The sequence below is a fragment of the Tenrec ecaudatus genome, chromosome 12, assembly GCF_050624435.1.
Source record: "Tenrec ecaudatus isolate mTenEca1 chromosome 12, mTenEca1.hap1, whole genome shotgun sequence".
NCBI lineage: Eukaryota > Metazoa > Chordata > Mammalia > Afrosoricida > Tenrecidae > Tenrec > Tenrec ecaudatus.
The window spans coordinates 117,110,755-117,124,851 of record NC_134541.1 but is presented as its reverse complement, the minus strand read 5'-3'; the positions used below and the strand labels follow the sequence as shown (position 1 = coordinate 117,124,851).

General features: G+C 40.4%; 1 protein-coding gene across 1 annotated transcript in view; it reads right to left on the bottom strand.

Moving 5' to 3' along the window:
* LOC142422892 (phospholipid-transporting ATPase ABCA3-like) overlaps nt 1-14,097 on the bottom strand; it is a 182,539-nt gene that overhangs the window by 106,476 nt on the left and 61,966 nt on the right. The window contains exons 3-5 of the mRNA XM_075528112.1: nt 12,226-12,399; nt 10,145-10,320; nt 8,403-8,534 (exon numbers count right to left, since the gene is read on the bottom strand). Of these exons, the coding sequence (XP_075384227.1) occupies nt 8,403-8,534; nt 10,145-10,320; nt 12,226-12,399 (482 nt within the window). The remainder of the gene's footprint in view (nt 1-8,402; nt 8,535-10,144; nt 10,321-12,225; nt 12,400-14,097) is intronic.

Sequence of the window (14,097 nt, the reverse complement as noted above, 5' to 3'; positions counted from 1 at the left end):
TAAAGAAAGCAGAAAATATTAAAACCTAGAACAAATTTAAATGAATCGTGAAGGAAGAGCAAATGAAAGAGTGATAAATTTTAATCTAACTGCATCTGCAGCAAACCCCTTTCCAATGCATTCTGCTTGTTAGCAAGGTATTCATATTCCTGATCTATGGTCAGAAGGGATTCACCAAGGGCTTATTTCATGTGTGCTTCCCCTTCACTTAAAAAATGTTTTTAAACTGAAACAGCTTTTAAATGTATCAAAAGGCAGATTGGATGATAAGATATTATATTTTGACCTAACTACATCTGCCATAATCAACTTTACAATGTTCTCTGTCTGATAACATGGATATTCACATCCCTAAACTATGATTGCGGGGATTCACCAGAGGCTAAATCCATGTGTGGACCCTGAAGATGGATTTGGGGATTCTACTGTCATTGATAGCCTTCTGAAAACCAGATGCTTGCAATTGAAACTCTGATGCCTTTCCATCCTTTAGATTGGGATTGTATTATTTACAATCCTTGGATCACACAAGCTGGTGTGCTTCTTCCATGTGGACTTAGTTGATGCCTCACTTAGATGACTGCTTGCTTTTAAACAATCTTTAAGACCCCAGGTACTATTCTTTCTGATTTTTGGTGATCATCTGGCTTCTTCCCCTCACTTTGCTATAGCACCCATATCTCCAGTCATCTCTTCGTGATGTCAAGCATCAAGCACATCAAACAGGGCCATGTCATAAGAATTAATTGTTCTTAAATTGGGGCTTAGCATTAAGCTCTTTGCATCTTTTTTATGCATCCAGATTAATTCAATAGTTGGCACATAGAGTCTTCCAATATTGAAGTTGCTTACCCACTGCCATTAAGTTGATTTTGAATTACAACCCAGACATAGGGTTTCTGAGATTGTAAATCATTATGATTTCAAATAGTCTCCTCTTTCACCCAGGAGCTACTGGTGCATTTGAATTGCCATCCTTGAGGCTGGCAGTCCAACACCTAAACAACAGCACCTCCAGGGATCCTTTGGAAATGGCATCGTGCTGTTTAAAAGTGGACTTTACATCAGTTATCAATATAGACTGTAAATGGCATAAAATGCCATGGAGTCGATTCTGATGTAAGCATCTTATAGAAACGCTATAGGGCAGAGTAAAACTGTTCATTTCCAAGGCTGTGAATTTTTCCAGGGACAGAAACCCTACTACCTCCATGGGAGTAGCCGGTGGGTTAGAACTGCTGAGCTTGCATAGCAGCCCAATGCATCCTGGGTGGTTTACCAGGAATTTCTTTGCAAATTGTATATCAATGAATAAAAACAGTTTTAAATCAGTTTTTAAAATAGTGTTAAATGCTGAAAGGTAGACACAGTAGAATTATACAACTGAAGGAAAAGAAAGAACATGAGTCATTAATGTAATAGTTACAAATATGGTACATATTTATATAAGGATAACAATAGTCACTATAAATGTGAATGGTTTAATTATGTCGATTAGGGGTCCAGAACTTGATAAAGGATAGTCTCTTAAACAAATAGTGCTAGAAGAACTAGACATTCACGTGCACAAAAAAAAATCTAGACATAAAACTTATATCTTTCACAATAATTAACTCAGGACAGATCACAGATCTAAATGTGCAGCAAACAAAAAAAGTTATACAGCTTCATGAAAATTGCAATGTCAACAGTTCAAAGTCACCAGTCATTCTACAGAAGAAAAATGAAGTTATTTGCTCCTGTGGAGATTTAAGTTATACACTGCAGTCAGCTAGTTTGCCGTGGGCTCGGCTGGTGTGTGTGTACCTCTTCTGGAGTTATAAAACAGTACAATTTCTGTTGAGAACAGGATGGCCCTTCCTGAAAACATTGGAAATGGAAATACCTATGATCCCAGAGGCCACTAGTAGGTATGTAGTCTAGAGCAATGATATCGATGACTCAAATGGATATGTGCACATATCATCCCGGCTCTGTTCACAATAGCAAGAAAAACAACAAACAGAAAACAACTTCAGTGCCCGTCAGTGGATGCATTTGTCAAATACCCAAGCCCAGATGACAAGAAGAAGCAAGAGGGGAGTATGGGTGTAAATGGGGAGCCAGGGAAGATGGAAAAACAGTGCTGTGTACCGGGAAGAGGAATACAGTCAATGCCACAAAATAAACTGGGGATGAATTGTTGAATGGCAAACAAAGAGGCTCTGTAAATTTTTACCCGAACTGTCATTAAAAGTTAGCAGGAACAAGAATCCAAAATAAACCCTACCTGCCTGTAAATCTCCTTAGGTCAATTGGGTGCATTTTCTATTTTCCTCATTATTCCTGGTAAGAGTGTCAACAACAGCTTTGCTGTTATTTAACAAGCATTTTCTTTCCCCCAGTTTCTTTACTCCCCCTCAGTGGCAGCCATCTGCAAGACATCTGACCTTTGCTACCGGTTTGTGCCAGACCCTTTATACTTTTAATACAATTTTCTTCAAGGTTCTTCCAACTTCTACCCAGTTTAAAGGTTAATTTCCTCACATTTAGACTTCTGTAAAAGCATCCCATTTTCAGTAACCAACAGCTATTTCAGTTATATATCTTGAACATTAACTTACTAAAATTTAGTGGCTTTAGGGCAATAACAATCATTTCTTTTTTTCCATAGTTTTTGGACTCAGGAATGTTCAAGTAGGCATCTATGGGTCTGGGTCTGTAATAGGCTTGTACTCGAAATGTTGACTGGCTAATCTAGGAGCAATTAGCTCTTATAACAAGGCGCTGCTCAACACCTACTGCCATGAAGTGATCCCTGAAGACATGGGTTTCATAGCAAAGTGTGGTGAAGAAAACACATGGTGCCTAGTTATCAGTAAAAATAGCTTCTGGAAGTCTGAGGGGCCAGCCCCCAAACCAACTATGTGGACATCCCCCACTACCCACATACGAATTCGTTTCAGAGGACAGCACTGAAGCTACAGCTCAGGGAGTGGGGTATGTCTGATCAAAGCATACAGGAACAAATGAACGGGGAGGAAGAAAGAGTGGAACACATCCTGGCCCCCAAACCCTGAGGACAATATTCCTGCTCAGAAGACCATAGGGCTGGCACCAATATGAGACATGACGTCCCTCACTGACCCATAGCACTACGGGGGACAACATGGAGACACAGTGAAGGAATTGCACCTGATCTGACCCCCACCATATCGAGGCAAAATACTAAGGGCGTGCAACAGAACAGCAAGGGGAGCAGAGCAACAAAGTCCCTGGGGAACACCAAAAATAGACTTTGGTCCAGGGTGTGGCACCCCTTAAGACTCTACCAGAAAACATTCCTAAAGTTCAACAAACAGACCTTGAACTATGTACAGGCTTTTCTTTTTGTTATTGTTTTGTTTTCTTTTGTTGCTTGGTTTTGTTCTGCCTTGTTTTTTTGTGCATATTATTATCTCTGCAGGTCTATCTAGATAAGATATCAGGGATAAACAATCTGGAGGAGAAAACAACAGGATGTCTGGGGGGGGGGGTCGCATATGGGAGGATGGGGCAGTGGAAAGGAAGTGGGTGTTGACAATCCCAGGAACAAGTGGCGAGGAGGGTGTAGGAGATCTGGTAGGACTTGATCAAGAGCAATGTAATGGAGAGGAATTACTGAAACCCAAATAAAGGCTGAACATGATAGTGGGAGAAAAGGAAAGTAAAAGGAAATAGAGGAAAGAACTAGGGAGCAGATGGCATTTAAAGAGGTCTAAATGCAGGCATGTACATATTTAAATATATTTATATATGACAATGGGGAAATAGATCTATGTGCATATGTTTATAGGTTTAGTATTAAGGTAGCAGATGGATATTGGGACTCACTCAAGTACTCCCTCAATGCAAGAACACTTTGTTCTATTAAACTGGCATTCCATGATGCTCACCTTCATTACAAATTTGCTGAAGACAAAGTGAGTACATAAGCAAATGCGGTGAAGAAAGCTGGTGGTGCCCAGCTATCAAAAGATATAGACAGCATCTGGGGTCTAAAAGGCTAGAAGATAAACAAGCAGCCATCTAGCTGAGAAGCAACAAAGCCCACATGGAAGAACACCACCTTGTGTGATAATGAGGTGTTGATAGGATCAGGTATCAGACATCAAAGAACAAAATATCATATCATTGTGAATGAGGAGGAGTGCGGAGTGGGGACCCAAAGACCATCCATAGGCAACTGAACATCCCCTTACAGAAGGGTTTTGGAGAGGAAATGAGTCCATCAGGGTGCAGTACAGCACTGATGAAACTTATAACTTTCCTCTAGTTCTTTAATGCTTCCTCCCCCCACTGTCATGAACCCAATTCTACCTTACAAATCTGACTAAACCAAAGGATGCACATTGATACAGATAAGAGCTGGAAACACAGGGAATCCAGGACAGATAAACCCCTCAGGACCAATAATGAGAGTAGCAATTCCAGGAGGGGAGAGGGAAGGAGGGAGGAGGAAGGGGGAACCAATCACAAGGATCTATATATCATCCTCTCCCTGGGGGATGGACAACAGAAAAGTGGGTGAAGGGAGACATTTGTCAGTGTAAGACATGAAAAATAATAATAATTTATAAATTATCAAGGGTTCATGAGGGAGAGAGGGTGGGGAAGGGAGGGAAAAGCTGAGACCCAGGGCTCAAGTGGAAAGAAAATGTTTTGAGAATAATGATAGAAACAAGTGTACAAATATGCATGACACAATGGATGGATGGATTGTCATAAGAGTTGGATGAGTCCCCAATAAAATGATTTCAAAACAAAAGAATAGCTTCTGGCACTATAACCAGTCCTGCTCTCTATTTAACAGAGATATGCATCTACTCTGGGTCAGGATACCAGCTAGACTTGGAACTATTTGTATGGTCTTTCTTGCTTGCTTGCTTTTTTTTTTCCAGGGGTGGGTGGTTTGTCAATCTATATAAGATAGGCAGGTCAAGTTATCCCAAGGGGAGCCACAGGAGGGGAGGAGGAGGGGGAAGTTGAGCAGTCAGCCAATAACAACAGGGACAGAGGAATAGCAAGGGTTCTAAAATTGATGGTAAGGAGAATGTAGGGTTTCTGAATGTAGTGTTTGATCAATCAAAATGTATCTAACAGGAATTGCTGACGGGCAAATGATGGGTAAACATGAAAGTGGGACAGGAGGAAAGAAAAAAGTAAAAGATGAAAGAAGAAGAAAGTAAAAATTATATATAGGTATAACTATAGGTATGTAGATATGTAAATTTATAAATATAGGTGTATTTGCCTATATCAGTGGTTCTCAATCTTCCTAATGTCTATGCTTCGGTTTTCTTTTGTCCATGTGTAAATTGATAATAATAATCCTTCTAGAATAGGGATGCAATGAATACTTATTAAAATAACATTTTAACATGACACTCGTCAGAGGAAGTATTCAAATGCCAGCTAGTATTATGTTTTTTAAAATAGTAAAAATAATAAAGCAAATTTCAGAACCCATCTCAGACCCACTGAATAAGAAACTGTGGAAGCTAAACCTAGAAATCTGTGTTTTACCAACAAATCCCCTAGGTGTTTCTGATGTCCACTCAAAATTGAGAGCCATGAATCCACATTATAGGGGCTGTGGTGGTGTAGTGGGTTTCGAATTCAGCTGCTGGCCAGGCGGTCAGTAGTTTGAAGCCTCGTCTCTCCATGGGAGCAGGATGGGCCTATCAGTTCCCATAAAGGCTTACAGTTGAGAAGACACACCGGGGTAGGATCGCTGTGAGTTGGGAGCTGACTCAGGGCAGAGAATTTGAGGTGAATGTTAAATATGCATAAATGCCTGTAATTCTTTTACCTTCAAAATACAAGACAACCCCACTGCTATTGAGTCTGTTCCAACTGAGAGTGCCTTGCACTGATAGAGTGGTACTGCGCCTCTGGTTTTGTGAGGCTGTGGGCCTTTGTGGGAGCGGAGAGCCTCAGCTTTCTCCTGAGGAGTGGCGCATAGCTTTGAACTGCTGTCCTTGTGGTTGGCAGCCCAGTACGTGGCCCACTGCACCACAAGAACTCCTCTCTTTCACCTGCCAAAAACAAACTCATTGCCATCGAGTCGATGGTAACTCATAGCCACACTGTAGGATACAGTGGAACTACCCTGTGGGTTTCCCAGACGGCAGCTCTTTAGGGGAGTAGAAAGGCCCTGCCTTTCTTCCCCAGTTGCTGGTGGTTTTGAACTGCTGACCTTGCATTTAGCAGCCCAATGCGTAAATGCTACACCACCCGAGCTCACTTTCTTTCACCTAGAGGGCCCTTATTTAATTTGATAGCATACAAAGGTTGAAAAAATTAAAATAGTCATCTCCACATGCCGTTTGTAAGAAATTCTGTTAGCACCATGGGTTAGGCATTGGGTTGCCGACCGTGAGGTAGATGGTTCCAATCCACAAGCCTTAGTGTGGGAGAAGGATGAGGCTGTCTGCTCCTGTAAGGAGTACAGTCTCAGAAACCCATGAGTCAGCAACAACTCGATGGTAGTGGGTGTTTTTGTTGTCGGTTGCCATTGGCATCACTTATCGATTTCTGCAAACTCGTATTACAAAAATGGTAGGGGAATAGTTTAGAGAGGAATATACGTGGCAGTTACACAGCATGATGCATAGCGTCACCCTCACTAAATTGTACTGGAAAAACATGTTGAATTGTCAAAGGTTTTGCTATATTTGTTCTTGCCAAAACATAAAGAAGAAAGCAGAAGTTGGCTGGGGATGCAGTCATCTGAAAGCCTGACTGAGACTGTAGATTCTGCTGCCAAAGTAGTTCACCTTCTTGTGTGTCATGTTGATGCGTCTGCGATGGGGAGGGCTCCGCTAATTCCTCACGGGCTTTGCAGTAGGCATCTATGTCAAGCATTTGACTTCCCCAAAAGCAATCCAAGAGACCAACCTGGAAAGTACCATGCCTTTTCTGACAACCTCAAAAAGGACCCAAGGCGCTTGTGCAAGTTTATTTGGGCATGCAGTGCGCCCTCTTCAACGCCATGAAAACCCAGAGATATTTCTAGATCATTGGAAAATACCTTGGCGGGTTGTCTACTCTAATCAACATTTTCCTAGTGATCAGAAGGAGTAATGGGGAACAAATTCTGAGAGGACAGTTGAGAGAGAGAGAGAGAGAGAGAGAGAGAGAGAGAGAGAGAGCCGCCAGCTATACAAACTTCAGGAAGGAGGAAGAAACGCTCATTATTAACAGAGAGGAGTGGCCATTTTTGCAGACTGAAGGTTCAGGAAAAAATGGGACACACCTGCCTACATTGATAATTTAACCTTCTTAGAGCTCTGCTATTCTTATAATTAGCTCTGGAGGTAGGTTTCTCTTTCTGCTCTTTGACCCACGGGGATGGGAATCTGTCGATATATTGCTATGAAGCCGTTCGTTTGTCTGCAGTTTCTCGAGCTCTCCCAGTAACAGGCACCTAAGTCCATGGGCCTTATTATTCCCACTTCTCCCATCACTTTCAACAGCTGGATCTACTGCACCAAGCAGGGCCTCTCTTCCCCCCGTGCCGTCCTAATTTACCGCCTCGGGACTTTCGCTACTAACTTGTAGAACAGCCTTCCCCACGTCTGGTCATCTGCGGTCTGAGTTCCTTGAGGATTAACATTCACTAATTAGGGTGTTTGGCAATGAGACTCGGAGAGCAAAAACTACCATTAGAAAGATACCAGAGACAGAAATGACCACGTTTGGGGGATCCACACTGTGGGGAAGGAAAGGGACGCTGGCTTTGGAGTGAAAATCATTTAGGTGATGTAGAATAGCAGCAAAGTCAACCCAAAGGGGAGTTGTGAGATGAGCTAATTATTGAGAGCTTGAGTTTCTGCAAGCTCTGTGATGGAAAGTGTAAACCAACCTAAGGAGCTGGTGTCAGGGAAGAGAAGGCCGTACACATATGGATTATTCTATGCCTGGAGTTGATTCACATAAACAGAGAGATCCAAGAGTCTCACTCCTTGCTAAAATTAGTGTTCACAGAAGATTACAAAGAGATGAATGTACAACTTTTGTGAACAAAACTTAATGTTAACATATTCAGCAGGCTCCACATTGGCCCTGCTTTTGAAAACAGGCAATCGTTTAGACATGAGATTCTATCCTGGAGGAAGGACAAAGAAATTAACATTATATTATTTTCTTATTTTTATCTGTTTTTTTTATGCAACCCCCCACCCCGACATTATATTATTTTCATAGTATTACATAGTATTATATTATGTGTGATATATTAATTTCATTTTTCTATTTCTCAAAGAAAATAAACATGTTTATGACCTTTTATTGATATCTCATCATTTATCTTGAACTATAAACTAAATTTTAGTTCGAACTCCCCACCCCTACCCCCCCAAAAAAAATCTATGAGGCAATACCTTGTACAAATGTTTGATCTGGATACCTTGCACCAAGTCAGTAGGTTCCACTTCAAAATACTTGTTTTGAATAGTCTCATAAAGTTCACCTGGGTCTTTATTTGCAATTGTATCACCAAACCAGTAAGAGCGCTAAGAAGGGAATAAAGACGTAATCACCATGGTGGCATTGTAAAATGGAGCACTGAAAATCGGTTGGCCTGTTTTGCTTTGTTTGTACAACAATGAATTGCTAACATTTTCATGGGGTTAAATTTTGGAGACAATTGGCTATAATTGAAATTCCTCCCCAACCCCGCACCCCCCAAAATGAGCTGATATCAAGAGCTCAAGTAGAAATGTTTTGAAAATGGTGATGGCAACATATTTATAAATGTGCTTGATACAATATACGTATGTATGGTTCATGATAAGAGCTGTAAAAGCCCCCAATAAAATGACTTAAAAAAACCCATATCATAAAAACACAGTACTAAACTATAAAGCTAAAAGGAGGTCAGAGTGAAAAGTGTTAATCACTTCTCTGACTCCTATATAAGCCAACAGCACTAATGGAAAAGACAGAGAAGAGAGCGAGATGTAACGGGTGCCTTCTACTATTCTGTGGCTCTAACTCTAGCTGAAAAATTCCGGAAAGGAAACAGATGGTGAGTATTCAGATGTGGGACATAACTGAAACTTTCCTTATCAACATCCCAAGACACACTACCTACTTGTTTATGTTCTGAGTTCAATCTTTTATAAAACACTGGACTGGAAAAAGGACCATTTATAAAGTTTGGGGCTGGGAGCCATAACTGACAGATTACTTATATTTATATACAAGATGGCTTCAAAAGGTTTATGATAAATGGACTGAAAAGATAATTTCATGAACTTCTTGAAACCCCCATGTGGTAGTTACATAACCGTCAATTGGAGACTGAAGAGTGAAGGAGCGGAGTTGAGCCTGTCAATCAGGTCACCGCTTGATGAACTCATTTGGAGGTGCTAAGAAATAGCTCATTCCCTGGGAGACATTCCTATTGACAAGACACATGGAGCTATGCTAGAGTCCCAGAGCTGGAGGAGCCACGTGGAGACCCACGCCAGTGTTGAGATGCTAACACCACCACTGGATTCACAAGACTTTTCACCCACTGGCCTGTCATCTGCCTGCATTCGGTGTCCATTGCATGAATTCAGTGAGTCTGAAGAGGACTTTATAGATTGGTATTGGACATATGGGCTAATATCAGACTTATGGACTTGATCTGAACTGAGCTGGGATGTTTTCTCAATATTCAGTTGCTCTTCTATATAAAGCTCTTTCTTATATACATGATTGTCTATGAATTTGTTTCTCTAGTCTACCCAGACTAACACACCCCACATATATATCCCACCAACTGCCATCAAGTCAATTTTGATTCAGAACCAACCCTATGTATAGGATTTTCAATGTTGTAAATCTTTATGAAAGTAGATAGTCTCATCTTTCTCCTATAGAGCCACTGGTGGGCTTGAACCACCAATCTCTTGGTTAGCAGTCCAACACATACACACATGTCTATGTGTATTAGGTATTAATCAAAGGGATAATAAATTATTATAGCTATAGAGTAGATAAGAATTTTCTTCACCTGATTTATTGATCCAATTATAAGCATTGCTGAGTTAATCCCAAGAGATTTCCATAACTACTAAAAGACAGAGTCATGAGGACTCTGGTCTCTCTGCATAACAGAAGCATTATAGCTCACCATCAAGAAAAAGTTCCATGGCTTTGGCACCCCATATTGTCCAGGAAAGACTGCTTCTATATACCAGGTCACAAGGCCATATAAGAAAGCATCAAATAAAAGCATTCCAAGTATATAGACAAAGGCAAATGAATCCACTTGTGTTGCCAAAATGTTATTCCATCTAATTCCAACATCTAAAACACAAGAGGACATATTTCATGTAAGTTTCAACGGAGACAAAACAGTTAAACAGAGAGAGCTACTGTAAACAAATACTTTCTTATCCCCCTAGAATTTAGGTTGACCAAAGACAAATTGAGCATGCATTCACCAGGGGTATGCTCCTCTACACCCCTAACCAAAAAAATAATTAGTTATGACTGACACAATAACAACAACAAGAAAATACCAAAAGTTCAGAACAATATATTTTAAGAATAAACAGGCTTATGGAATAAGACGTGGCCCTTCTCCTCCATCCCTCCTCATGCTAGCCAAATGCTCATTGGATTATTCCTTGTGGGAAAAGTAGAGCTGGATGCTAAACACACAAAAAAAAGTCTCAAATACATTTTTGTAGATAATGCATGTAGGGGAAAAAAAGGAGAAAGAAATTATAAAAGTAGATCCATGCTCGCTCCCTCCACTTCCACCTCCACCTCCCAAGAGGCAATTTTGACTCATAGGACCCAACCATACCAAGCAGAACTGCTTCCTTGGGGTTCTGAGTCTGTAAATGTTTTCCCTGCAAAGAGGAGCAACTGACAGTATTAAACTGCTAACTTTGCAGTTAGCAGCCAACTTAGTAGCTGGTAAGCCCCTGTGCCACCAGGTTTTCTTCTATAAATCCTAACCAAACACAAACTCCCTGGCCTCATGTCCCTATCGGACACAGCAGAACTGCCCCTGCTGTTGGGTCAATTCCAACTTGTAGAAACTGTATGGTATAGAGTATAACTGCCCCTTTGGGTTTCTGAGGCTCTAAATCTTTTCAGGAGTAGAAAGCTTTATCTTTTCCCTGCAAAGCAGTTGGCTGTTTCGAACTGCTGACCTTGCTGTTAGCAACCCAATGCATAGCCCACTATACCACTAGGATTCCTGACCATCAGATGCCCCGCTCCCAAAACAAACAACTCACTGCCATTGAATCAATGTTGAAAAGAAGTAGGAAGCGGTCCTAACAGACATGTGGTAATTTTTTGGTCAGAAATGTGGGAACAATCACATTCCAGAGTAGACTAGGTTTTATTGGAGGGAAGTTTAGCAATATCAAGCAATTTTAACATGTTTGTAATCAAAATCATATGGCAAATAAATACAAGGATAAGTCAAAAAGTACTGCTATAAAAATCATAGACACATTCATTAAACACAAATATGAAAATGTAAAGCTATAATTTGTTAACATACCCTCCATGCAGGTCTATACTTGTCTAAAGGCATATTCTTGTCTCTCACTTTCTGAACTGGGTCAGTAGACTTATTGATTTATACCAAACAAAATGAGCAGTTTGGGCATCCTCTAGAAGGACTCAAATCATGCACCTTTTTGATATGAAGTTTTGACAATAAAAGTTAAGTCTTAAGGGGCATGATCAAGAGACCACAGGGCAGATAGGATAAGTTTTCTCAGGAAAATTCTCAAGGGATAGACTTTGCTACCCCCCTTAAAGTAGGTGCGTTGTGATGGAAAAAAATTCCCTGGCTCAAATTTCCTGACTCTTCTCTCAACAATGCAGTGTTCAATTATCTGAACACACAATCCTAATAAATCCCAGTAATTATCCAGTGACCTTTGAGAGAAAAGCTAACAAGACTGATGCTTTGGAATCCCTGAACAGTCATAATAAACTTCTGAGCTGACCTCTTTGCTTTAATTAACTGGCTCAGCAGATTCCCTCAAAATCACCGCTTTGATTTGACCTTTACTGGAAGGCCCCCTGAGGGAGCCAAAGACAAGTCTGAGACTTCTCTGCAAACACCCACAACTTTCAGAGAGATATGTAAATGTGTGTTGTTGGAACAAGCCTGTGCATGCATAAAGTGGATCCCACTAACAATACTTTTCCACTTCACCCTGGTATCTAAATAATACTTACTATCCATTTCTGCCTTCACCAGTTGTTCAACTCCCATTGCCATTGCAATATTTGAGGAGAGACAGAAAGCCAACTTCTGGAAGAGAGTCAGATCTGTATACTTTTCAGAGACAATGTTAAATGGGAAGTAGGTCACAAAGTAGAGGAATCCTCCGAGAGAAACTGCATAATTAGCTGCATATAAAAAGTTGATTATAAGGTCAATTTAAACAATCTGTGAAAATCGAAAACAGGAATTTATCTTCATAAATTATAAGAGCACACTAAATAGTCTTATGGGAAATATATCTATTTTGTTCACTCAGGCCTCGCTCAGCACATAATTAATGTCAGACACAGAGTAAGTATTCAAACATTTGTTATTACAAACAGCTTTCTTTTTGTTGTTGTGTTGTTGTTGTTTTGTTGGTCTTGACTTCCTTTGTTGTTATATTTGGCTTTGCGGGTTTTGCACTTATTAATGTATCTGTATGTCTATCTAGATAAGATAGGCAGGGTAAATAATTCAGAGATGAAAAGAATGGGACCAATGTTTCCAGGGGGATATGGGAGAAGGGGAAGTGGGAGAAAGGAAGTGGTGGGGGTGTGGGGGAACCAATCCCAGGGACAAGGGAACAACAAGTGAACTAAAATCAATGGAGAGAAGGCATAGGATGTCTAGTGGGGCTTAATCAAGGGCAATGTAGCAGTGAGGAATTACTAAACCTGAATGAAGACTGAACATGATGATGGGACAAGGGGAAAGTAAAAAACCAGGAGGCAAAGAACATTTTAAGAGGTCTAAATACAGGTATGTATATAATGAGAGAGGACTAGAACTATGTATTCATAGTCATATGTTAAGAATTAAGGTTACAGATGGACATTGGACCTCGACTCAAGTGCTCCCTCAAGGCAAGAACACTTTGTTCTAACAATTGGCATTCTGCGATGTTCACCTTCCCAACATGATCACTGAAGACAAAATGGGTGCATAAGCAAGTGTGGTGGAAGAAAGCTGATGGTGCCCCGGCTATCAAAGGATATAGTGTCTATATATACTAACTATGAATTTTTTAATTTATATTTGAGAAATCTCATATGTTATTACTCAGCTTAAGAAATTATGTTTATTATCTACACAACCCACAGCCTTATCCCCTCTGAGACCAGAAGAACCAGGTGGCAGCAGCTACCATTCTGATCAATGCATTGATCTTGATAGAATCAGAGAAAAAAGGTGGAACATAATTCAAATTCTTTAAAAGCCCATAATTATTAGACCTGATGGGCCCCCTGAGATTATTTTCCCGAGATGTTCTTTAAATCTTGAACCAAAGTTATCCACCAAGCTTATCCTTTAGTTAAATATATATTCTCCAGTTGGTCAACAATTTCTCTAAAACAAGGATGAGAAGTCAAGGGGCAGGGAAGCTAGATTACTAGAACTAGAATAGAATTAATGAGAATGCTGACACATTATGAAAAATGTAAGCAATGTCACTAAAAAATGTGTGTCTCACCATCATGGAGTTTTTCCAACCAATAATGACCCTATACAGTGTTCATGGGGCTTTGTAAATCTTTATAAGAGCAGACAGCCTTGTCTTTCTCCCACAGAGAAGCTGGTGGATTTAAACCACCAACCTTGCAATTAGCAGTTCAACATTTACCCAACGGGGCAACCAGGGTTCCTAACGTATTTGAACAATAAGTTTTGAACAATATTGTCATCAAGCCAATGCTGACTCATAGAGAACCCACAACAGTAAAAGTTCATCTTTCTTTCTCAGAGCTGCTGGTGGTTTTGAACTGCCAACCATGAGGATCGCAGTTCAACATGTAACCACTAAGCCACCATGGCCTTTCTGAACAATTTATATTGACATTGTT